Source organism: Phyllostomus hastatus, unplaced genomic scaffold (genome assembly GCF_019186645.2).
Source record: "Phyllostomus hastatus isolate PE091 unplaced genomic scaffold, TTU_PhHast_1.1 phas_contig_40, whole genome shotgun sequence".
In the NCBI taxonomy this organism is placed as follows: Eukaryota; Metazoa; Chordata; class Mammalia; order Chiroptera; family Phyllostomidae; genus Phyllostomus; species Phyllostomus hastatus.
The window spans coordinates 16,407,654-16,435,557 of NW_025333872.1; the positions used below are offsets into that span (position 1 = coordinate 16,407,654).

General features: G+C 35.7%; 1 protein-coding gene across 10 annotated transcripts in view; it reads left to right on the plus strand.

Annotated features, from left to right (window-relative positions):
* The window catches only part of LOC123822047 (muscular LMNA interacting protein), a 232,971-nt gene that overhangs the window by 163,795 nt on the left and 41,272 nt on the right, over window positions 1–27,904 (plus strand). For all 10 annotated transcript variants that reach the window (XM_045843875.1, XM_045843876.1, XM_045843877.1 and 7 more), the window contains one exon: window positions 14,000–14,128. In XM_045843875.1, the coding sequence (XP_045699831.1) occupies window positions 14,000–14,128 (129 nt within the window). The remainder of the gene's footprint in view (window positions 1–13,999; window positions 14,129–27,904) is intronic.

A 27,904-nucleotide genomic window follows, 5' to 3' on the forward strand; every position in this document is an offset into this window, starting at 1 on the left:
TTATACTCAATAGTATAATAGATTTTAGATATTAAATGATGACATATGTATTTAGTTATATACAAATATTTATTTTTTTGCATATATATTATCAGACTGACATATATATGAGAGTTCTTGGCTTAATATTTTAGGAAATTATTTCAAAGAAGCAAATATACATAATGACTTCATGAAATGGGACATAGTAAAAATAACTCATTACAAATATAATATTTAAACCTTTTCATGCATTAAAAAATAATTCTATAAATTCTATGTTTGTGTTCTCTAGGGAGGAAAATACAAAGCATTGCTTTGACTGACTTTGATGATAATTTCTTTGCATTTACTTTAGACCTTTTCTCTAAAAGGTTCAAGAAAATTTTTAACCAAGTTTTAAATTAAATTTTAATATCCAAATGCCCTTGAGATATACGTGGGTTTGTGAAGGGATTATAAAGTAAACTTATCACATAAAAAAGGAACATTTCCTGTGTTGATATTATTATTTAATTCAATCCCATTGACTTCATTTTGTGACATTAACCCTGTACTTACATTACCTGGGAATAAAATAGAATAGATTATAAATTGTTGCCTGCAGCAATGTTATATGGCATTTACTTTTTAAGGATTTATAATATTTTTACTTTTAAGTAATACAATTTGTAAATTAAATTATACTTTTTTAACTTTTATGAATGAATTTTCAATATTTGCCTGACTTGGACTCTGGCCTGCAGTGTCTGTGGCATTATGGATGAGATCTGAGACAAATTCACATGGACTACTGAGTCCTGTGGAGGAAAAAGAATGGTGCAGATTCTCTTTCAAGAGGAGAAAAAGCCTTGGAGTGCCTTGGTCACTCTCTCAAGAGGAGAGGGCCCTGACCCTTGCCTTGACAAGCTTTTATTGGATTCAATTTGCATGGTAATACAGGGTGTATACATAAAGCTCATCAATCATTGTCAGGCAGAAATGATCAAACAATAGATAACATATAAAGAACTCTGAAGGCCTATTTTAAGTCAGAGTCAGATAGCTAAAGGGCCATAAAACTTTCAGGAAAAAACTCACTTCCTGCTTGATCCCTTATTATTTAAATTAGCAAAGTAGGCTTTATAGGATTTTAAGCATTTTTTCTTAAGCCTGATCACCCTAGGAAACCTGCCTTTTCCAGCACCCACCTCCAGCATTGTTTCAGGCTTAAGCCAGGCAGGGGAGTAAGGTAGCCAAGAGATTAGGAGACTTCTTGCAGACAGAATGAGGACTCAGGCTATGTCAAAGCCCAGGGGTGAGGGTCCATCACCCCCTTTTTCTATAGCCCCCCAAGTTCATGCCTGTCTTAGATCGTCCCTCCCTTGAGGAATCTTACCCATCATGGGATAACCAATCAAGAATTGGGGTCCAGGCAGGGTGATGTAAAAGAAGCAGAGTGGCACCCCTGCCAGGGAGATAAGCTTTGTCTCCTTAGTAGCTTATGATCCCAAGGTGCTCACTCAGCCTTAGCCTTGCAGGGATTATAGCTCCTGAAACCAGGCAGGGAAGTTCCCAACATTTGCCATAATGAATTCTCTTCAGGATTAAGTTCTGAATAAATTAATAAATGAGAATCCTTTTGAAAAATAAAACTACATATATACACACATATGCTTATAACACATACATGTATAGATGCCGTATGACTGGTAATTCTGATGATACATATTGGTTTTTGTTCATATGTGTGTATTATATATATGTATTTGTAGAGCACAGAAAAACAAAATTACTGGGAATATGTGATAGATTATAATTAAATTACATAAGTAAATGTTGTATGTTTTATATAGAATAAGTAGTTAAAATTATTTGGCTCCTATTTTAGGCAGGAAATGTAATAAACTGGTTGAAGTGAAAATGTATGATAAAATGCTGTGGCAGCAAAGCCTCATACAGAAGCCATTTTGTTTTTGAGAACTGGCTTTTTAAGAGTATATCACTTTTTCATAATTATTTTTTTCCAGTGAAATGGAAAATTTATTCCTCTAAATTTTAAAAAACTTTTTTTTCTTGAATTTTTCAAAATTGTTGTTCAAGTACAGTTGTCTCCATTTTCCCCCCACCCCGGCCATCCCCACCTCCCACCCTTGATACTGCTTGCTTTTGGTTTTGTCCGTGTGTCCTTTATACATGTTTCTGAAAACCCTTCTCCTTCCCTCCCAACTGTCCCCTCCCCCCTCCCCTGTGGTTACTGTTAGTTTGTTCTTTATTTCCATGTCTCTAGTTATATTTTGCTTGGTTGTTTGTTTTGTTGATTAGATTCCACTTATAGCTAATCATATGGTATTTGTCTTTCACCGCCTGGCTTACTTCACTTAGCATAATGCTCTTCAGTTCCATCCATGCTTCTTTACATTGCCATTGTGCCAATTAAACATTGGAAGAAAAAATATATGATCTGACCCTTACTATAAAAATATGTTTATTCTTTGCTCTGGAAGCCAAATTATTTAGTAGTGAGCTCAAGGAGAGTAATTTGGGGGTTCTTATGAAACTAATTCACCAATCTCTGCATCAGTTTCTCTTTTTCTATTAAACAATATCACAGTACATCAAAACTGAAAAGAAACTGAGAGTCAAGGGTCTTGGAACTACCTATCTAGAAAATGGGGGTTGGTATAACTCTTCTGTCAGCCTCAAGGAGTTACTGTAAGGCTCCCCTAGTATAGTATGTGAAGCTGCCACTGCCCCCTGTCCAGATGGGAGGTATTATTATTAACACAAAATCTCTAAAATATTAACTCTGAGATAATATGAGAGACCATTTTTATAGACCAAAACATAGGCCCACAGCTTTTAAATATATTATCTAAGATCAGTGTTAGTGGTCATCCTTGCTCTGTATAACTTTCAAAAGGAATTGTTATGGATTTTAGATAATTTGAGGGAATATGAAAGATTGATGAAGAAGTTGGGGAATTGGGTCTCTATGGAAGTGTGACATTCATTTGGACATCTGTGTCGGGTCTGCAGAGATGTGACCCCTTACTGAAGAGAACACTGAGCAGGGTCAGTCTGTACGGTGTAGAGGTTTTTCACCTGTGGGTAGTATGCCCCTAGTATAACAAAGCGAGCAAAGGAAAGGAGAATCTAGTTTGAAACTTCACAAGCTTTCCTAATTCCTGAGCTGAGTTATCACAATATTAACAGAGGCTGGTGGGATGTCTCTTCTCTGGATAAGAGAACAGGTGGGGCCTTGGCTAGTGTGGCACAGTCATTTGAGCAGTGGACTGCAAACCAAAAGGTGGCATGTTTGATTCCCGGTTAGGGCACATACCTGGGTTGCAGGCCAGGTCCTCAATTGGAGGTGTGTGTGAGGGAACCAGTCTCTCTCACACATTGATGTTTCTCTCCCTCTCTTTCTCTCTTCCTTCCTCTCTCTCTAAAAATAAATAAATCAAATCTTAAAAAATAAAAGAAAAGAAAACAGTGGGGTGCTACAAGATGGGAAAGTGCCAGCCTTTTTCCTTGTAGGTAGGTAGGAGAGTGTGGTTGAGGTGGCATTTGACTTTTGCTTTTGAAATTTCATGCCATTATAAAATGTTCATTGTTTTCCATGATGGAATACTGTATCTAGAGAGTACAAAACAATAGATTTAAAAAATAAGACACATGGCTCTATACAGGTAAAAGCAAATACAGTTTCCTGGAACACTATAAAGAAGAGTGCTTAAACTTGCAGATGTTTCGTTCCGGGTTCTGAATGCCAGCCGATGTGTCCTGTTTTAGCGCTGCATGACTCATCCTTCTGAGGGCTCTTGAAGTCTCCGTTGTTCAGAAAATGTGGCCCTGAAAGCTTTTGTGTAGAACTGATGTCTTCTTCAAGCTTAAAAGCAGTTTGTCCTTGACCAGTTTTTCTTAACATGACATACTTAAGTGCTACAGCATTTATCAGATACTCCTCCTTGGGTCTGAGTCATGCTATTGTCTTTTCTCTAACCATTGAAATATTTCAATTTGGCCAGTCTGTGTTGCGTACATTCCACAAAATGTTTCTTAAGCCCTGGTATGTGTTTTTTAATTATTGAAATCTTTTGGATATTTACTTTCATACAACTACCACAGTAATTATAATTTTTTATTTTGGAAAAAAAAACATGTCAGGTAGAAATTGTTATGTATCCATTTAGTATCACTTAGTATTAACACTGTATCATAAATGTGAACATAGAAAAACATTTTCTTTTCAGATTCTTTTTATGCTGCTTTTTTTTTTCTTTACAAAGTGCTGTTCAGCATGTTATCCTATTAGATTCTCATGACAGAAATTGTCGTTTTTATTGTTCTGATGGAAAAAAATAAACTGAGAGCAGATACCTGTAATGCCATTTCAACAGTCCTGCAGCTGACGGGCACTGTAACATCCTGTTTCTCGGCTGCTCCTGTTGCTGTTATCTTTTTTTCTAATCTTAAAAACTGTAGTGTTTTAACATTTGAGATAGTTCTCTGAGGGGAAAAATAAAGGTTAAGAATTTGCTTCAAGTATATAGTATTGTTTTTTGGGAAAAAAATCAGAACCAAAAAACGTTTATTATTTAAATGAGTAAATCAGCTATATAGTTTAGAGAGGTGCTTTTGTCAACAGTTTTGACTGGTAGAATGTTTTTGAGTTTCTATGAGCTTGTTGCCACAGACACTCTTTAAAAAATAAATAAATAACACTAGAAAATAAAGACAAGACTGAAGAAACGGGTGAAAACAACTATGGCTCTGATTGGTAGGTGTCCTAGGCAGACTCATAGAATTTTCTATTTTTTTGTTTTATTACATTTTTTGCTGTTTTATTATATATCATATTTCATCAAAAGGGTGAAAATAAGCCCTTGAAAACTGGGACCACCACCTCCTCACGAATGTCTTAGAGCGTACTCCTGTAGTCAAAGGCAATTAAAAACATCAGTGCTAGTTGAAGTTACTAATTTAAGAAAGATCTTGCTCTAAGAAGCCATTATTTTAAAATACTAGTAATGGTTTTTCTAGGTCAGTACTGGCAGTTAATTTTCAACTTTGGTCTTTAGCCAGAGGCAGTATCAACTTGTCATAGAATATGATTCTGAGTTCCAAGTTCCGGGCAGAAACAGTGTCTATTTTTACAGTGCCCTGAGTAGCAGTGTTGAAGTTTAAGTGTATACGTGATGAGTTATAAACACGATGAATAGCAGGCCATTAAAACCTGCCCACAGGCCCTGGGGACTTTACGTACTCTAGCTTTCCAACTTCATCTCCCTCAAGACTAACAATAGAGTTAGGTATGATCTCCTGAGTTCCACCTCACTTCTGAATTCTCAAAAAAGATGGCAGTACTATTTTTCAGTTTTCAGTTTTATTGTTTATTACCAGAAGCAAACAGGGGACACAAGAAAACTTTTTTTTTTTTAATGGAGAGGCTTACATTTTATAAAGTCCCTACAGAAATGCTATCTGGCCTTGACTTCCTATATCCATCAGAGATGATAACTCCAGCCTTTTATCTCTGAGAGTTGAGTCGCTAATCCACTTCCCTTCTTCTGGTTCTTTGTTGATGAAAGGCATTGTGGATCTTCTGTCTTGCAGTTTACTTTTCCTAGGTCATACAGTAATCAAAAACTCAATTCAGGAAAAATCATGGGACGCCTCCATGTTTGAGGCCTCTATTGGATTATTGCCAGTATACAGGGCTTCTGCCTGTCAATTAATTTACCCATTCTTTAAATATTCATTTAGTGTCTCCTCAGTGTCATGTGTGTGGTTCTAGGTGTTGGAGATACAAAAATGAACACAACAATGATCTCTAGCCTCACAGAGCTCACACTCTAGTGGAGAAAGCAAGACAATAAATGTGAACTGGTATCAGATTTTGGTAAGTACTTTGGAAAAAACTAAGGCAGGAAAGGGAAAGAGGTAGGGATTGCAATCCTGGAAAGGGAGAAAAGAGTTCCAGACAAAGCAAAGAACACGTGCAAACTCCCAGAGGAGAGACTGGCACAGTGTATGGTGGAGTGGAGAGAGTGAAGGGGTGGGAGGGGCAGTAGCAGGAGACTAGATTGGAAAGGCGGAGCTGGTTGGGGAGAGAAAAGATTAGGTCATATAGCACTGTGTAGACTTTTACTTTAAGTGAAAAGGTGAAGCATTGAGAGGAGTGACGTGACTTCACTTACACTGTTATTGTTCTGTAGTTTACTCAGTTGAATTATCAGCCCTGTGAGAACAAGGGTTATGAGGGGGGAACAAAGGCTTCTCCCACTAGGTGAGTGTTCTAGGAACCCATCTGTATCAGTGTACCAGCTGGTGTTGTTGTGAGAGGCTGCATTTGGCTTCAGTGAATTTTTTTTTGAAGACTCAATACATTTGCCCATTTCATGATGGGTGACTACCAGTGCACCTACCTATGTCGTGATGCATGCTGTGTCCAGCAGTTTTTGGCATGACCAAAAAATGGCATGACTCCCATGTTCCACCCTCCCAATAAACCCAATCTCACCCCAAGTAACTTGTTTTTGTTTCCCTGGATGAAAAAAGTCTTCAAAGGAAATGTTTTGCTGATATGGAAGATGTGAAACAAAAAACAACAGAAACACTAACAGGCATCAAAATTGACATGTTCAAAAACTTTTGAACAGTGGAAAAAAATGTCTCAATAGGTGCATTGCATCAAATGGAGAGTACTTTGAAGTTTAAACATGCAAGAATAAATACACAACTTTTTAATAAATAAATTCTGGTATTTTGGGGGTCTCCCTTTGTATATCTTATTCATCTCTGTAGACACTACAGTTTCTGACACAGGCTAACTTCCAAGTGAGAAAATGGCTCCAGACAACATCTAATAGAGGTATGCTTAAAAGCTCCAAGATGATAGTGGTTTTGTTTTTGAAGTACTTCTAAAATCATACATCCAAGGTAAATCAGTTTTCAGTGGGTTCATCAAAATGAATTGAAATTTGCCATTTGGAGAAGTTTCTCATTGTTCCTTCCATGCGTTTTGTGCTGACTGTGGAATTATTACCTGTTTTTATTTCTCCACTTAGGCTGGAAAGAAAAACATGGAGTTGCTATAAGAATGATATTTGTATTTGTAAGTTTTGAGCCTCGCTCTTCCATGGATTCTATAGCAGGTAGAAATGAAAGAAGGGCCTCTTTGGGCTAGTTTTGTTGTAATATTGCTTGAAAACAACAATCTTGTAGTAGTTCACCTTTATAGACTCTTCTAACTTAATTCATATTATTTTCTTTGTTTTTATTTGGACACAGACTTAGCAAATTGGATTTGCCAGGATTAGAGAACCAAAGTCTATTTGAACTTGGAAGATATTAAGGGCCTATGAGCAAAGCTGCACTGTAGATAGATTACTAAAGGATAATCTGTTTTTAAGCCTCTGCTTCGGTCTGGAGGCAGAAGTTCAAGGTTAAACAGATGTCTCTGGAATGGCAGACAAAGGAAGGCCTGTCTTTGGGTGGGCAGCATGATATTTTAATGGGATGGGTTCTAGTTGGGTACCTTTAATTTTAATGTGCATATGAATCACCCAGGGATTTTGTTCAAAGGCAGATTCTGATTCAGTAGATCTGAGGTAGGGCCCCAGCTTTGGCACCTCTAACAGGTTCTGAGGGGATGCAGATACTGCTGGTCTCTAGTCCCCTTTCTTAGTGGCAAAGTAGTAGCAGACATCTCACTTGGAGAGAACCATTAGTTTACTTGTGTTAGTCTTCAGCAAATGTGGATTACATGACATTGAGGAGCAAAATATAGGAAGAGCAGAAAGGAAGTTAATTAATATTCTAACAGAACCTTATGTGTACTGGCAACACCACCAGCTGCATCTTATGTACTCTTTTATAGACTTTCTAAGAGGCACTTTTGTAACTTTAGTTGAAAGATGGATTTGAATAGCAGGAACAAGCCTTATGCAATAACTCTGTGTGGTGTGATTCCTGAGGAGGCAGGAGTGTAAATAATAAAATGTGTCACTACTCACTACTAAAAGACCTAATCATGAGTTAGAATTATAAACCTTTTGCAGAAAGTCCAGACAGGTTGAATGGCTTTTTCAAGGTCATACAGTTGATTAACACTATTGCAAAACATAAAATCTATGTCCTCAATGCTCTCTTCCCCCAGTATCATGCTGCTTCTTGGGAGTGGATTTTTAACCAAGTCCAGGGAGATATTAGTATAAATTTTGATGTCTTGGCCACATAAACCCTAGAGTTCTGTAGGAGATAGAGTGTGCAGGGTGTGAATGTGTGCACAGAAGAAGGAAGGATGTATGGATTTGTATATTGAACAGGAAACATCAGGTCCTACAGTATCCAAGAATATTCATTTGGCAGGAATGTTAGCTTTCTTTTCATTACAGAGAAGAAAAACTGGATTTAGGAAGACTATAAAAAGAAAAGTAAAATGATATAGAATGAGGAAACAATGGCCAAAATCAAGGATGTGACAATCATTAATGAATGGACATGGAAAGTTATAGAGAGATAGGTGTTTAAAAATTACTTTTTAAAATTATATTTTATTGGTATACTATTACAGTTGTCCAATTTTCCCCACTCCACCCAGTACCACCCTCGCACTTAGGCATTCCCCACACCACTGTTCATATCCATGAGTCATGTATATAATATCTTTAGCTACTCCATTTCCCATAGTGTACTTTACATCCCCATGGATAATCTGTAACTACTTATTTGTATTTCTTAATTCTTTCAGTCTTCATCCATTCCCTCACACTCCCCTCCTATCTGACAATCAGCAAACACTTTCTATATCCATGATTCTGTCTCTGTTCTTGTTTGCTTAGTTTGTTTTTTTAGATTCAATTGTTGATAGATATATATTTTTGCCATTTTCTTACTCATAGTTTTGCTATTCTTTTTTCTTAAATAAGTCCCTTTAACATCTCATGTAATAATGGATTGGTGATGATGAACTCCTTTAGTTTTTCTTGTCTGGGAAACTCTTTATCAGCTCTTTGATTCCAAATGATATCGTTGCTGGGTAGAGCAATCATGGCTGTAGGGCCCTGCTTTTCATGAATTTGAATATTTCTTGCCAGTCCTTTCTAGCCTGTAAAGTTCCTTTTGAGAAATCAGCTGACAGTCTTATGGGAACTCCCCTGTAGTTAACTGACTGCTTTCCTCTTGTAGCTTTTAATATTCTCTCTTCATCTTTAAACTTTGACATTTTAATTATGATGTGTCTTGGAGTGGGCTTCTTTACATCCATCTTGTCTGGGACTCTGTGCTTCCTGGACTTGCATGTCTATTTCCTTCACCAAATTAGGGAAGTTTTCTTTCACTATTTTTCCAAATAGATTTCTAATTTCTTGCTCTTTCTGTACTCCTTCTAGCACCCCTGTGATGTGAATGTTGGAATGCTTGAACTTGTCCCAGAGGATGCTTACACTATCCTCATTTTTTAAAATTCTTTTTTCTTGTTCTGATTGGTTGTTTTTGCTTCCTTATGTTCCAAATCATTGAATGTATTCTCAGTTTCATCCACTCTACTAATTGTTCTTTATGTTCTACTTGAAATAAAGAACAATATAAATCATTCTTTATTTCAATTAGTATATCCTTCATTTCTGTCTGGATTTTTTATATATTGTTGAAGTCCTTTCTTAGTTCCTTGAGCATCCTTATAACCAGTATATTGAACTCTGCATCTGATAGATTCCTTATCTCCATTTCATTTAGCTCTTTTTCTGGAGTTTTGATCTGTTCTTTCATTTGGACCATGTTTCTTTGTCTCCTTATTTTGGCAACTCCTCTGTTATTCCTATGTATTAGGTAGAGTTGCTTTGACTCCCTGTGTTGATAGTATGGTCTAATGTAGTAGGTGTCCTGTAGGGTCCATTAACAAAGCCTCTCCTATCACCCTAGCTGAGTAATTGAGGTGCACCCTTTGGGTGGACTGAGTATACCTTCCTCTTGTAGTTGAGCTTTGATTGCTGTTGGCAGGTCAATGGGAGGGATTTACCCAAGCCAGCTGGGTGTAAGGACTGGATGTGACTGCTGACCACCAATCTCTACCCTCTGTGAAGGATCAGCTGTGTGTGGGCAGAGTGGTGGTGCTGCTACGTGGTTTGTAACTGTCCACTGTGTGCCCAGGCCATGCAGTTTCACAGGTGGTGCAGGCCAAGGTCTGCCCCCAGCTGTGTTTTGCCTGGGGCCACTGTGACTGGGCTGTAAAATGATCTGAGATGGTTGCTACTTTTGCTGGGCTTGTAGTTCCCAGGTGAAGCCAATGGAAGAATCTAGGCTGGCTGCTGCTAGTGTCAGGCCTGCAACAACTTAGCAAGAGGTATGGGGTATGGGGGCTAACTGAGATAAGCTGTTGCTTGTTTGAAAGAATTTAGGAAGTTGTGAAGCTTGAGCCAAGACCTATCATTCATATGAAAAAGTCTCTGTTAACACTTTGGTGGGCCCATAGTTTGGGTGGGATGGAATCTCAAGGAATCTCCCAGGCAAGGCAAATTGTGTTAGTTAGGTTGATAAAGTCTCAGGTATAGTACCCACCAGCTGACCCTGTAGCTCTGTGGGGTTGGGTTCAGAAAAGGGACAATGGCATCCATCCACCCTTCTATCTGGGAGAAAGCTGTCTCCCAGCTCCAGCCTTGTTGCCAGATACTTCAGTATCTCCCTATATGTCACTGGTGTCTTCCAAGCTGCTACTCCAGTGCTGGAGCTTAGAGGGAGTGAGTCTGAGTAAGTTCTGTGTGTGAGTTGTTTAAGAGGAACTATTGAGACTCCAGCAGTTGCTTCTACCAACTCAATCCCTACTGTTTTTTTCAGCCAGAAATTATGGGATCTTATCTTCCTGGCACTGAAACCCTGGGCTGGGGTCTGGTATGGGGCTGGGAATCCTTGCTCCCAATATAGCCCTCTTGAATTTTTATCTACCATATGTGGATGTGGGACCAGCCTGTTCCACGTCTCTTCATCTCCTACCAATTTGGATGGATGTGTTTTTTTTTTAGTTTTGTAGTTGTCAGACTTCCATTCAACTTTATTTCTGATTGTTCTGAGTGATGATTGTTCTATAATTTAGCTGTAATTTAGATGTGGTTGTGTGAGGAGATGAGCCATGTTTACCTATGCCACCATCTTTAATAAATTTAAATTTCTGTCTGTACTCTCTCACCTTTCTGAGGGCATAGGTGTAATCCAAATCATGGACTTGATGATCAGATCACACCTGGATTTAATCTCGATGACTTTATGTACGAGTATTAACTGGATGATTTGGCATGGAACTTACCTTCTCTAAGCCTTTCACAGGCCTATTGTATATCAGGAATCAATGAGATAATCTATCTAAAACATTGCATCTGGATCTGTGGGTGAAAGACAATGTAACTAGCTGCACTTGAGTCCTCAAAAATTTTGAGCTGGTTTAAAAAAATGTGGAATGATGTGAGCAAGGTGCAGAGGCTTATGTTTGGTTATGTACATGGTTATGGAAGTGAATGAGGTTCAGAATTGGGCCACCAGGATTCTATTTCCAATTTGACTAAAGAGTGAGAGGCAGTTAGTTATAGAGGATATGATTCAAGGTTATAGGATGGGAAGTATGAACAATGTTGAAGACAAGCTATATCCAGTCTTCTTTTGCCTAGAATTGGCCTTCATGTCTATGAAATACTGACTGCTGAGTGACAACTAGTTAAGGTGAAGAAGAAAATTAGGACTAGAGAAAAGAGGTGGCCCTGCCTTGGTAGCTCAGCTGGTTAGTGTGTCTGCCTGATATGCTAAGATTGCAGGTTCAATCTCTGATCAGGGCACATACAAGAAGTAACCAATAAATGTATAAATAAGTCAGGCAGACCAAGACTGTGGACAGAGTCCAAGAAGAGAACACGTGGAAAATCTGGTAAAGTAGGAGAAATAGGTAGAGAATCATTATCAAGTTGTCAGACAACCATGAAGTCCAGGAAATTCATGGGAACTAATGAGTACAAAGGCTGGTAGAGAAACAAAACTGAAGCATCAGGTACATGATATTCAACCAACCAAAAGGACCTTTTCTAGTCTCACCTGGAACATGATGATCCCAAGAGAAATGATCTGAGTGAAAGGCTCCAGGCCAGGATAACCCCCAAATTCTGCCTGCTAGGAGTACAGAGACCAGTGGTCATGTTTTTTAGCAGAGGGATTCTCTTAGCATATTGAGTGCTCCAGAGACGTTCCTTCTCTCTGCTTTCATCTTCATGCGTATCGCCAACAAGTTCAGCTCCTAAAGCTCAATGATGATTTTAGAATCTGTTAGGCCGTGAGTAGTGTTATTGTATTGTCTTCCTGCCTCACAAAGAAGTGGGAAAGAAGGAGAAGGCACAGGAATAGGAACAGAAAGAAGGAGAAATGAAATAGGAAGTACAGTTGACAGGAAATCTGGACAACATAGGATCATGACTCAGATATTTGGGGAGATAATCAGGTGCCTGGGCTGTGTTGTTCTGTTGAGTTTACTTGAGGGATATTGTTCTCTTATGTATACTCAACTGTGTGACTTCATTCATAGTTGGATGTTACTTGCTCATTTTCCCCCCTTGAAAGAAATTAGGGTTTCTTAAGTGGGAGATATTTCTCAGCCTGAGGAAGAGAGAGACTTTTCCCCATCTGTATTTCCCCAGTTGGGGTACACACACACACACACACACACACACCAACTGGGAGAATATTGATTGAAAAAAGTATTGCAGATCAACATTTATTCAAGACTCAAAATATTTCAGGTGGTTTATAGAGCAGAGAGACAGATGTACTTCCTTAAGGCTTAAGTTGTGCACATCACCTTTGATTGAGGAGAGCTAATTTACTCTTTTCCGAAAGAAAATGGGGTTGAGAAGAATGATTACAGCAAAGTGCCTAAACAGAAAAAGTGTCACAATTTTTTATTGACTTTTTGTTTGGGATATTTTTGCTAACTTATCAATTATTTTGTGACATTTTACAGTGTAACAAGATTTTGGTTTTTGTAAAACATCATTTTGAAATTGCCCCAAACTAGATTTCTCTCTCTCTTGCATCAAACTGACATTGGGTACAACTTTATGAATCTTGAATGATTGGTCTGTTAGCTAAAAGTCTTTTAATGGCAAATTACAGAAATAAACTTGACTTTGAAAAAAAAAGGGAGTCTAGTGTATAAGAATAGGAAAGTCTTAGGGAGGCTCAGGACAAGAAATGTAGGTGGGCCCTGGGAATGTTTTGAAATTCATTCTGGAAAGCCCTCAAATGCCTGTCTGCTCTCTGGGCTGCCTCTTCATGCACTTTTGTTTATCATTTTTTACCTCATCTGATCTATTTTATGGTAGATTAAGGTTTCCCCATAGCTTCCAAATTGATATATAATAATTTCAATCTCCCAAAGTGTCCACAGAGCAGTTTAAATACTTACTCCACATTCTTGGGAGAGAAAATCTATTTGCTACTCACTGCTCACCCACATAGATTAGAAGGCCACTCCTGGTTTCATCATGTATGGTATGAACATGGTTTCTTGGATGCCTAGCTCTGTGGACTTGGAGACATGAAGGTGGGAGGCACTTTCCAGAAAAGAAAAGTTGTTAATGGGCTTGATGAATGTGCCATATTTCATCTGTCCTCCCATGCCCAGAATGAGAATACTACCTGGCGCTGAGTGTGCTCTCAGTAAATATTTGTCTAGTGAAATGATTATTGACTGAATGCACTGGTAAGGATATATAAAAACATGTTTGGTTAGATACATGAAGAAGTTTGTGCATTTTGAACATCATGATAGTAAATCTTTGCACGTTGGTTGCTATAACAGTTAACTGAAAACTAAAGTTATATTAGCTCAAATCATTTGATTTCTAAGGTTGTTTTTTCTGAATTTGAAAAGACATTTAAAAATTTTTTAAATTATAAATTTTTGTGAAAACATTTGGATGACTTAATAATACGCATATTTATTTATTTTAATAATATTTGTCTCTCTATTTTAAAAAAATTTTGGATGTTCCTGAAGACTAAACCTGGAGTAATTCGCCCGGTACCTGTAAAATCCAAAATATTATTGAGAAAAGAGGAGGAAGCCTATGAACCCAACCCTTTCAGTAAATACCTGGAAGATAACAGTGACCTTTTTTCTGAGCAGGTGAGTAAATGTGTGTGAACAAATCTTTGATATTTTGACAAATGGCTATATATAATATAAGATGGTTCTATGAATATAGTCTGTACAAGAAAAAGTTCATTTAATTGGAGTATCCGTAGTAATAAAAAAGGTCAAATTTTACATGATAAAAATAAATTCTTATGTGTTTTCAGGATGATATTTTGAAGTATTAAATGTATTATTTTCTCCTAAAAGTGTTCTACCTACTGCACATATGATTCTGGTAACCAAGACATTACTCTCTATGAAGACATCATAAAGTCACTGGTTGGATGTATCATATAGGTGTTAAATTCTTATTTCTAAAATCCTGTTTCTGTTTGAAGAGATGTAATATTTTAGACTTGGTTTATTAGTACAGTTGACAAAAGATTTACTGTTTCAATTCATATTAACATGTGAGGGACGATGCGATCCCCTACATTGAGCAGTACTAGTTAGAAGATGGGGCCTTGTGTTATTTAAGGCTTCGTTGTTCATTTGGTTTATGTGTGAAACGGGTATACTATCTTCCTATAGTATATCTTATATGTTGGAGGGGGTATAATGCAAGGTTGTCAATGGTGCTTTGTTAGATATTTGGGAAAATATAAAGTATACATTATACAATATAATACTTCAAAGATTATTTCAAAGAAAAACTTTATGTATTTGTTCATCTTATTAAAATGCAACAAATAGGCATGGGTTATATATTTTACAAATTAAAGATTACATGAGTAAACAATGTAAGCCATCCAAAAGTCTTTCTGCATACAACTAGGGCACGTAAGATCATCACATTTGATAATGTGTAATAAAATAGTGTCATAAAGGAATATAAGCTCTTTTTAAGTTTAAGTTTGAAAATATAGGTAATGATATTTTTGAAACTATAAATGACATCTATCTATACATATGAAATATAAGGAGTATCTTATCTTCCACATATTAGGTTTATAACACTCAGCAAGTTGTTTCTTCTCTCTAGTTTCAGTTTCTTACTGTATAAAATGAGGCATTTAGATCAGGTACTTTTAAGGGTCCTTCAAATTCCAAAATTTGGATTATTTAAAATCTAAGGGTAACTCTGACTGTGTCTGAAGGTCATAGGTACCCCTGAAAAAGTTCACTAGAAATACTTTCTCATGATTAGTTATAGTTTTTAACTTATAAAGTGGAAAACATTTTATTAATAAAATGAAAATACTTTCTGTTTATTTATATATACTTTGTGAAGGCTGACATTATTTTAATAAATTAACATTTTTAGAAAGCACTGATAACATTGAAAATGATAGAGGAAATTAGTTGCATTTAGTGGCATACAATAGAGTTCTCAATTTAAATTAAATACAGAAATCTTATTGATACATAGGGTTGTTCTTATCTAATTCCACACATAACAGAAATGGGAATTCCTATTAGAAAGGCATATTTCTATTATCAACAAAACACATTATAAATCTATTGCTTGCATGACACTAACATTTTAGAGGTCCAGTGTGACATTTTAGATAGTATAGGGTCATTATAAAAACTTTGTAAGAGTAATTTATTCTTATATGACAAATATGTCAATAGTTAAACTTTACTTATGACCCATGTAGCCTACATTCTTCTATATGATCTAATGCTGTAATATAATAATTTTACTTTTGTATTATAATTTCAATTTTATACATCTTACTTTAAACAAAATTCTGTGTAGAATATCAAGTTAATCTACTTAATCAAAATTTGATGTCCTCTAAATGATAAATTTCATTTTCAAGTGTAGGAAATCCTTGTTATTAAAAGGACTTGCCGTTTTTCCTTTTCTTTTCCTGACTATACAGCAAGTTTAAAGCTGTTTATATACAACATAAAGCTATGTGTTTCCAGGAAATTTGTTGAACATTTCAGCTCTTTTGCAAATATTAAGGTGCTACAGATATAATCTTACTTATGTTTTCTTTCAACCAATTTATTCTTGTGTGTATCCCAATTTCTGTGTGGAGCATAGGAAGTAATAGGAGTCTGCAGACTGTTAGAATTGAAAAAACTTCAGCATACTACTTAAATGTGAATGCCAAACATTCCCTGCCCTTTTTTGTTGACCATTCATGCAAGGAGAAATTACGATGGACCCTTGGGGTCACTGCATACCGGGAAACTGCATGTACTCTCAGTTTGCCTCTTTATATTGAACTTCAATTACCATCTCATTGCATATGGAGGCAGAATCTGCAATGGAGGCAGATAACAAAGATAGCTCACAAGTGTAGATGTTTAGATCTACTTAAAAAATAAATTGAGTTATAACAATTTATAATCTCAGCATTGCTACTTCATGAACACTTTAATAGAAGAGAGCGTACTCAAATTCAGTTCTAGTTGCTATTGTGTCCGTGTCTGCTACCCCAGCGTAAATTGAATGGTTCCAAACTCAGTTGCTATCACCCACCCATGTAATGGAAAATTCTTTAGCCAGAATGTTGGGCCAAATTGAAGCAGCTCACATTCACTAATCTCCCTTGTACTGGGACAGTTCCACATGACAGGAGTTGTTGGATGTGACTATTAAATCAATAAATTTCCCCCAGTAGCTTCACTGCCATAAAACATGATTTCAAAACTCTGTGTTGCAAAACATCAGAAACTAAAGATGATGAGACAAGACAGAAATGTATTTACTGTTGCTTAAGAAGGTACACTGGGGCAGCCTTTTGAACTGATAATGAACTGAAAATTTGTCCAGAGTCGGCCTCTGAGTACTGAAAGGAAAGTTTGAAACCACATGCACAATCAAATAATTGAGACTCACTAATTAACAACTTTCCCATCAAAATGGCATAGGCCAGAAGCCTCATTTTGAGTTAGAATGATTTTTTTTAAACAAAACCTCTTCATAATGAAATTTACGCTTTTCTGAAATTACCTTTAAATCCATTACTCTATCATTTTGTGGTTCTATTGAGTTTTTATGAAATATCCTCACTCCCCACATATGGATTTAAAACTATGAAGTGCTTTGAAGCATAGTTCTATTGATAACACAATCAATTCACTGATATAAATGAAGATGCTAAAGGCCCCAGTGGTTTTTAGTTTGACTACTTGTGAGTTTGCAAATATATTGGTTAACTTCTGGTCATTTAATGTATCTGGTTAGATAAAGGTTGATTTCTTCACTGAATACACTCAGTTTAATATAAAAAGAAGTTGCTACCATCAGTTATATAAAATATTCTCTAATTCTTTATAAATTATTAATTTAACTCATGACATTAGGTATGTCATTTCCTTCTTAAAGCCCTAGAATAATGTAGAAAAAACAGTTTAGGGCAAAATTAAAGGAGAAATATTGTCATTTTATGTCACTTTCCTAGAACTGTTTTTTTTAATGGGAAATAATGATTCCCAGTACATATGCCTCTTAAGTTTCATTATTCTTTGAACTTGCTTCTCAATAGGGAAAATAATATGTTGATGTGTGAAAATGACTATTTAGCAAATTTTCTCCACAGCACTTCACAGAGAACATAAAAGGATAAATATAGGGAATTTTCTTTGTTGTATTTCTTTTATTATTTCTTTCTTTCCTGATTTTTCTTGGCCATACAACTTCCTTCTCTTATTTACCAAACTCTCTCTGGTTGATATTGAACTTTGATGATTATGTGGGAGACTTTCAGATATCTATCTAATGAATGGTCAAGTTATATTTCTACCATGATCTTCACTTTCACTTCTTTATGCCACCCATGTGTTAACATAGGGCAGATACCTTTTTCATAAGGTGAAACTGACAATATTGCCTTAATCCTGAATGACTTCTGGCTTTGCCACAAATTGCTAGTTTTTCAACATTTGTTTGTCAATCAAGAAGGCTCATTATCTTTTGTAATGAAATGATCATTTATTAAGAAATATTTTTCAGATTAAAATGTTTAATTTGTTTAGGTCTAGAGATGATTAAGTGGTCTGCTCAATTGCTTTTAGGGGGAGAGAACTGAAATTGCTTGTTGTGTATCATTTCTTTTAGAAGAGTTAAGATCAGAGATCTGGCTTCTCCAACTTTTACCAAGTTGTTTTTGTTTACTCAAGTAATAAAATCCGTGTGGGTTGTTCTTTTGTCCTTCTCCCTCCCTCGCTCCCTCCCATTGTTCCTTCCTCCCTTCCTTCCTCCAGATGTAATGGGTAATAGGCAATTTACCATAAACAACTTAAGTACTATATGTACTAGATATTCTATCATCAATACAATAAACTATTTTTCTAGTTATATATACATGTGTATATATATATTTTAAATTGTCTTATGAAGACAATATTTGCTTTTTCCTCTAGGATATAATTAGATAGGATCACTTCTTGATACTTGTGCTTTCATATCTCCCTTTTTTAAGGCTTTACCTTTGCCTTGACCTTGTGTATGTATCAAGATTGGATAATTGTAACTGAAGAACTGTAATTTTCTGTTGTTTCTACATTGCTAAGGGATACTACTTTTTTGTCTCTCTTCCCTTGCTTTATGTAGGTTTAAGAATCTTAAAGACCTATTTACTATTTCTATTGTAATATATGCAATTACATAATAATTCTAATAATGAAGCAACTGAATCTAATAATTGGTTAAGCTCTGAAACACTGGTTGCTTAACAAATATTTGGTGACTTTGTAGTGTCTGACTATGTATACCCTATGTATTTCCCAATCTACTGGGAAACAATGACAATCTGAAAGGTTTTTGTGTCTACATTCTTTTACATTTTCTTAACCCATGATGTCACCCTATGTCTTTAAGAGAGATGGCCATTGCCATATTAAGAACCTATTATGGGAAGTATACTCCAGTTTTAAAATAAGGCCTTAACAGCATAGAATTAAAACCTCAATGTTGGTTTCATCTGAAAAATAATAAACAACTGTTAAAATGTCAATAGAGAGAAGGTAGCTGTGCAAAAAGAATTTTGAGTATATCTAAAGTAAATGTTATTTAGGTAATAGAAGGTTAATTTTATTTGTTTGCAAGAAAAAAATATACATTCTTATGTTTGGCTTCACAGGAGTCTCTATTCCAAAACTTCGCCCTTGAACCTTGAGTCAGGGTCAGTTTGGGAATAGAACTGTAGATGGTAACAATCACATGTGTTTGGCACAGTTTCCTCTTATGGTGTATAAGACCATTTGGGTAAAACTAGTGCCCTTCTTCCAGGACACTGTCTACAGATTTTTCCCCTCCTGCACTACACAGTTTCGGTTCCACAAGTGCCTTACAATGATCTGAAGGACAGTTATTAATAAGTGTCCATAGGCAATACAGTCAGAATGAAGGGCTTGTCATTTCATTTGCTCTACTGAACACTTTCTTTGACTCACGAGTAGAATCAAGGTAGAGTGCCGAGGAGGACATAGTAAAAACTGGATGCATTATTTGAATATATGTGCTAAGGTTGATGTGTTTGGAGCACATATTATAATCTCTGATTATGGGAGAGGTTGTTACATATTTTACAGTGTGAGCGAAATAGACTTTGAATGATGACAGATGGAAAGGTCACATCTAGGTATACAAGTTTGAAGATGAGTTTTGTGAAGAGAATTAGGAACCTTCTTTATCTCTCTGTGATCCAAGATAAAATAGCCTGAAGTTGGATATTCAGGCAGAGAAAATGAATCCAAATAAGAAGAGTAACCAAAAGACTGACAGGAGAAAATGAGGCAGAGAACTAAAAGTGGTAAATAAGCTGTTTTTGAATTTCCTTAAAAAACAACGACAACAAAAAAACCCAAAGAAACCTTTAGAAGTTTAGCCTGTAGAAAACTGAAACCAGGCTGGTGAAGGAGGTCATTTAAAATAAATATCATATGAAAAAAAGAAAACAAAAAATGTATTTTTCTTTATTTCAAAGGCTACACACAATGGAAGCTCTGTAGTTGATTTGTAAATTTAAAATCAGTGATTCCTTATGGACAGGAGAGTTGTAGGGTTTTAGAGCTTTTCAAAATAATGTTCTAATCTCCAAGTGCAACCTTCTAAGTGAAATTCAATCTATTGTAGGGCAGCTATCCAAATGTCAATTTGTCTTATGGATCTTTAGATCCTTAACATTTTTAAAATCTTACTTTCCCTTGAAAATAGAAAACTACATTTGGTAAGAAAATAAACAACTAACCAAGAACTGGATTGTCAGTTATCTCTGTGTAGCAGAGTTCAGAGGCTTAGCAAATACACCTGCTCACATAAAAACAAGTATATATGATATTTGCTCCATTGGGTAAGTTCAGAAAAAATAGACGTGTTTTTCTCAATCTCTGGCTTAAGTGGTTCCAGGAAGTGTTAGATTGTCATGAATTGCTTTGGTTGAAGGACTGACCCTTTACAGGGTATTGTAGGGTCAGGTTAGTTTCACCTTCCCATTTTAGAGCCTGTATTCAGGCAGGATCTAATGACCTTATTCCTTTTGTTGTGTAATTGAACCAAAGGGAAACTAGGGCAGCTTGGTTTTACATAAAGAGCTCTGCAATGTGGGTTCTACTCAGTGTATTCACACAACCTGAACTTTACTGACAGAGTCAGGTGATTGGACTAGACCAGTGGTTCTCACCCAGGATGACCTTGCCCCAGACATTGTGGTCGTCATGACTAAGAAGGTTGGTGCTACTAGTATCTAGTAAGTAAGAGGCAAGGAAGGCTGCTCATATCCTACAATGCATGGGATAGTCTTCTCCCCACAGCACCCCCCGCCAAAATTATGCTGCCCAGAATGTCAACAGAGAAACTCCTGGAATGGACCATCTCCTGGCTGCCTTTCAGCTCTAAGAATACTATGACTAATGAAGCTAAATACTGTCCCTGCCAGCGGCATTTTATTCAATTAGCATTGATTAAATGCCTTCTTTTTGTGTTTAAACTAAAAACTTTTCCCTATTTGATTTACACAGAGGAGATAAGTAAGCTTCCATTTAAAGAACTTCCCACATTCTATGTAGCTTCTACTCAAAATGATAGCCCTGTTTGATAAGGGGCATATACAGGGTCTGGCAGCAATAACAGCAGTTTAGTGTGCTTGGTAGGCTACGTAAATGTCTCACACGAGATGGACAGCAATTTGAACATTTCATCTACAATGTCATATGGTGTGCTTGAGTGTGATATGTTATGTTGCAGAATTCCATGCTTACTATTTTGTAATAAAAAGATTTTAATGTAATAAAAAAGGGGTGTTATTTGTGCTGGACCCTGTATTTTCATTGCCTATGAATATTTATTTCAGCAAAACTGTGGCTTCTCCATCTTTCTGGATTTTCTCCCTTCTTCTTGTATTTTCCCCAGTTGTTGGGTGTCAGGGCAGTCAACTAGAATAGAAATTTTTAAAAGCTAGGCAGTCTGTATAAGAGCTCTTAACATGCGTAGTATTCAATTAAGTCATTCCTGATACGGGACCTTATTATACATCTGCAAAATGAGGATGTTGTATCTTTTGTCACATCAAAGTACTTTTGATGGTGACTTATTACACTGAAATTCTGTGTTTATATATTTAAATATTATTGAAACCTTTGTGATATTTTACATCCTTAGATGATCCCCAAAAAATAAAAGAAGAAAAAAATTGCAACAATTACTTAAGATATAAATTTGGAGAGATGGAAAGTCTTAATGTACTATTTAAGTCAACATCATGATAAATAGTACCCATCCCTGTAAAGTTTGCTATATTTTTTTTCTTTATGGATTGCACAGTTTCTTTATTTTGACTTTTTTCTTTCTTTAAAAATTACTTCCTATTTATTTCCTCTTTGTAGAATATTAAGGAATCATTAATATATTACCACTATTTTCCCTTGAATAATTTTTCTTAAATTAAAACTGTGGGAGGCGAAAGAATTTCTTTTCAAAATTAAATATGTGTTTGCCCTGGCTGGTGTGTCTCAGTGGTTGAGTGTTGGCCTGTGAATCAAAAGGTTGCCAGTTCAATTCCCAGCCAGGGCACATGCCTGGATCTTGGGCCAGGTCCCCAGTAGGGAGTGTACGAGAGGCAATCCACAAATTGATATTTCTCTCCCTCTCTTTCTCTGTCTCTTCCCCTCTCTAGAAATAAATAAATAAAATATTTAAAAAAAACAAAATTAAATGTGTGTGTGTGTTTATATAAAAGACACACATATTTAACAGGCTTTTTTAAGGGCCCTGATATTTGCTACTTAAATTACTCTTTGTCTATTTTTTTTTTGCATTGGCAAATATGGCAACTATTTTTGCTGCAAATACCCTAAATGGGGAGACTATTCCCTCTATTCTTAGCATTTAACATTTAATGTGTGTGCCAGGCTCTGAGATAGCTATAGATGACTCCACAGGAAATAGAGCAGATAGTCTCTGCCCCACCCACTCCATGGAGCTTAGATTCATTCTAGTAGGTTCTAAATATTCTGAACCTTGGTTTCTGTTTCTTTTCTGCTACTCTTAATCTTTTCCTGCAGGCCTCAGTATTTCTTCACTGGAAACTGTCCCCCTCACACTCAGGCTGTGTACTCCATATCCTGGTCCCCTGGTTCTCTAATCTATGAAGGGACCCTCTCCCAGCTGCTGGTTACTTGAGCTTTTGGCTTTCCTGCAAAGAAGAGAAACATGATGATAGAATGCATCATAATCTCAGGAAGATCAATGCCACACTTAATTTTATCCTAGAAAAATGGGGCTACTAATCTCATTTTAATGGTACCCATATTAATACCCATTTGTGGGTAAATAAAATAGTCACTACTTCTAAATAGTCACTAAATGAATAGTGAAAGGACTCCAGACACTTTAAATAGAATGCTTATTTTAAATATTAATTGTTACAATTTCCTTTAGAGTTACTGTAATTTTGGAAGCAAGAGGTTGACTTCTTCCTAAAGGTCACCAAATATGTTCTCTTTTCTCCTCACCATTATGAGAAATCACAGATGCCTATTTTGTGTGTTACTTTCTGACTTCTTCAATATAAATTACTCCTCTCCACCAAATACATCTAGGGCAGCAATGCAGGACAAGAAGGAATTAAACTATATATACAGAAAAACATAAAACAGCATTTTAACCTTCTGGGGCCCATTGTGATTGATGATAAAATATTTTATGTTTATTTTCCCTTGAGCGTGTCTCTTTTAAATATCTTTGCATTTCTTTATGTCATCTGCTCTGTGAAACTTGCTGTAAGACAACCACAAATTTTAAGCACTAAATAATCCAAGCTTATCTCCAAAATTATATTTTAATTATTTAAAAACTTTTTTTGTATAGGGGATTTGAAATAGCTAAGCATATGCTATCTTTTTTCATGCCTCACAGATTCACATTTTTTGGTTAAAATTAGGATTCAAAATAGATTGTGTTGCTTGAAGTACGTCTGTTTTTAAAATGCATATGGATTCTTCAAAATTAGGGCTGATGAGCAAGAAGTTATGCCATATGTTCAAAATTGGGACACCCAATTTATCTTGGCTTGATCTTAACGAAATGTAGATTATTAGAATCTCTTGGTAATTTTGGGTTTCTGTGATGGCATCTGTAAAATGTTGGTATGTCTTTGACAGAAGGAGTCACTCTGTAAGAGTGCATTGCAACCATTCTTGACTTTATGAACAGGATGTTCTTTTAAGTTACAACTATAGCAGAAATCCTGTACTTCAGATTTTCAATTGTTAGATACTGTAGGCTGGGAAGAAAAGCTGAAAAGAAGTGCTTTATTTAAAAATAAGCGTTTTACCAAAGAGGTGAGGAGAAGAGAGAGAGGACAGAGTTAAACACTCCAGTCATCTCATGCAGTGGTGCTCTGAGTTCCCGGAGGAGGCACAGGGACAGTGAGAGCACAAAGAAAGTGCATTTTTACCCTTCATTTCCAAACCACAGGGAAGGAGGTAACTTTAAAATACCAGGATGCAACAAAAGAGCCTCAGATGTACAGACTTTAGTAAAAAGAACCCATAGTACTTTAAAATGTCCTTTGTTGGTGTGGCAATGAAAACAGTGTTTGAAGGTAAACAGTGTGACTTGAGGACTGAGGAGTAAATGGACTTTTGCTAGAGTGGTGAATGCATTGGATATGGCTGTGACATTAATTTTCTGATGTCTCTGTCAATATTTAATGCTGCAGTGCCCATAATTCCTTAATCAACAGAGCTAAATTCATTTATCCACTGCATATTTGTCTGCTAATTTTTCTAATGAGCAAAGATATTATTTGCTTCATGTGTTCTTATGTTCTTGAAATTGTGCCAGAATGACACTATAAATCAATCAAAATAAAAATCAAGCTCCTAAGCAAAGCTTATTTTATTTTGAGAAATTTATTCTCTAAGTATTTTTATATTTAGGAGATAATTCTTAAGTGAAAAAATTTAAAGCACTTTGTCAGAAATATGTCAGAAATAACTGTTACGTCTCTCACTGGTAGAAACATGTACAAAACAATTTTATGATCCTTGTCCTTCCCTCAAAACTAGAACATTAAAAGATTCATTTATTGAATGCTAAAGCAGTGTAGAAAGTTGTTCATTTTTCAGGAATAATTTAGAAGAGTGATCTCCAAAGTAAAACATACCAGCCTTGAGATAATTCATTGGGGTGGAGGTGGGGTGCAGGTCTGATAAATTTTTTGTTAGTTTTATTTTTAAACCTACAACGGGGTCACAAACTTTGGCCTGATGTACCTCCTGTTTCTATAAATATATATATTTTATTGGAACATAGCCACACCTATTCTTTATGTATTATCTAAGGTTGCTTTCATGCTACTATAGTAGGAGCAACTGTGACAGAACATATGGTGTGAAAAGCCTACAATATATACTAACTGTACCTTTATGGAAAATGTTGGCCAGTCCTGACCTAAAATCGTAAGAAAGAATTTAAACTTTGTTGTATTATATGGGTTTACATTGGTCTTCTTGGTGAGTCTGAATGCTAAACAGTCGAACTTACGTGTATTCTAAGTGAGAATGTCAGGGAAAGTCTCAGGGCTCTCTAACTTGGTGTAATAGACAGAGTCCTCAATTGTCTATTCTTTAAGGGTGTTGCAACCTATTGCAGTTAATATGCCAGTTGGACATATGATTTATCATTTTAACTATTTTTAACTAAAATAAGCTTCATAAAATGAAGCCAATGACTTGATTTTTAAAAACCTCTGGCAAAATCTTCTTGAATGGAAGATGCATTGACTGCAGAGTGCAGAGTCAGCGAACACTCTTCCTGAATGTGTAGGATACACGTTAATATGCACCCCCCCCCAAATCCTTTGTCTTTGCATGGGTGTGTATGTTGGCAACAGGGATTCCCTGACCTGATTTTGCTCTGAGAAGCAGAGGAGATGAAGATGTACATCCAATCACACAGCAGTCTTATTTACAGGAGGCTTTCTTTCTCTTTCTCTGAGGCAGCCTGGACAGACAGGTTGCTAGGTAAAGTATAGCTGAGTTTTGATTATTTGAGGAAAAATAAAGGCTAAATTAACTAACAAACCAAAGCCTGTATCTTTGGAGCACAAAAACAATCCCAGTAGTGGTACCTTCTGCATGTGAACCTCTTACAAAAACATCTGATACAGGAAAGGTTTAGTTACTATGGAGATAAAGAAAAAAAATAAGGAAACAAAACATCTTCCAGACTGCATAACAAAGTTGATCTTTAGGTTGAGACTGTTAAACAAAGAAATTGGGAACAGTTGAAGATGACAAAGTATTCTAGGTACTACAAACAGAAGGGAAGGAGAGGTTATAATCTTCACAATGGGCAGATTGAAGTCAGGCCAAAAATTTCTTAGGTAAGACAAGTAAGACCCACTTATATGCTGAAGGATAAACTTTACAGGGAAAATGTAATAGGGTATTTTAACATCAATACTCATAAGGCAATAACAAGAGATAAGAATAAAGTAAAATATATTAGTGATAAAATACTTTGTCATTTTTCAATTTATGATAGAATATATGGAAAAATAAAAAAAAATTTGTGGAGTCTTCCACAAATTTTATACAAAATATTTGTATAGCCACAAAATATGGCTATATTTTAGGTCAAAAATAAACATTTATTAATTGCCAAGACAAAAATAATGCACACAAATGTCTTTAGTAAAAAAATCATAAATTAAAACAAATGTAGAAAACACAAAAAATTAATACAAATTTAGAAACCACAAAAATTCCATGACAGCAGTATATTGAAAAATTTGCTTTTTATAAAATCTTTGATTAAAGAAGAAATTAAAAATAAATTTCTACCTTGAAAATAAAAGGTAATTATTATCTATTAGAACTTTTGGGTTACAGTTAAAATCATTCTTGGAAGAATATTTATAGCTGGAAGTATGTTTAATAAGTAAATAGAAAAATTAAAATAAATTAAACATTCAATGTGGAAATTTTAAGAATCATAACATTTTCCCAACCTAAGAAAAGCAACACAAAGGAACTAAAAAGAATTGACAAGAGATAACTAAAAAACAGAAAAGATGTAGAAATGATAAATATCAACATTTTTTAAAAAACAAATAAATCAGTAACAGTATAGTAACACTATTCTAGTGTAACAATACTTTCAAAATTCTGAAGGACATCATTTTGCTTAAAATTCTACATCCAAAAACTTAAAAGTAAGAGCAGAAGAAAAATTTTAACCTGTAAAGTGTAAAAAAGTTTGCTTCTAATATTCCATTTTTTTCCCCAGGAAGCTCCTTTAGGGCAAAGTACATATGAGAGAAACCAAGAAAAAGAAAGATATGGGACCCTTAAAGGAGGAGATCAAACACAAGAGATAGGCAAAGAAAATTTCTAGTATATTGGTAAAGAGAATCACAGGATGAGAACTTATACAAAGCTTAGAAGACAACTAGCACAGATTGGAATAGGTATGTCGAGTGATGTCTATGTTGAGGCTGCCACTATAGAGAATCCTTCCACCTTTGTTCTGTATTGTCAAACAGATGACGCTCCAACGAGCCTGGTCAAGATTCTTAACTCTCTTTGGCTTTTCCAAGTGTGAATAAAATTCTTTTCTCCTTCCTGCCTGGAGTAGCTGATACCTCCTGACCCTACCTATAGCCATGTTCAGGTTTAACTGAGTTTTGAGAGATGGAGGTTGGCCACAACAAGCTTAGCAGCATGAAACAACAGTACAAGTCACCACATGTTTTACTCCTAATTGGTTAGCCTTGATGCCATCAGATTTCCCCCATACAGGAAACTCTCTGCTTTCCATGTATCATGCAGACATCCTCAGAATGAGCTCTCAAACTCTCCAAGAACAGCTGAAGCCAGAATATAAATAAACCAGAGACTTTGTTTAGTTCATCTTTCCCTAGGCACCATCAAATCTCAACAATGCTGCCTTTTCATTACACAGAGAGGCTTGTACTTGCTATTCAGTTTTCATATTAACCACTTTTTCACTGATTAAGAAATGTAACTAATTTTTGATAAAATAATGAAATAGTTGATTGAGAAATAAAACAAAATTAGAACATACTTCCATCTAAAAGCCATCTTTCACTGACAAAACTACAAGTATTCCTTTAATATTGCACACTAACATGACTATTATTTAATAATGTTAGAGGTGTTAACCAATGGAATTAGACAAAAGAAAGTAATAAAAAGTATATGAAATGGCAAAGAGGAGGTAAATTTATCATTATGTTAGGTGATTCAATATTTTAGGTGCGATACAAGAGAATCTTGTATAGGAACTTCCAAGAGAATCAACTGAATGATAATTATAATCAATGAGACGACTCAGTAATG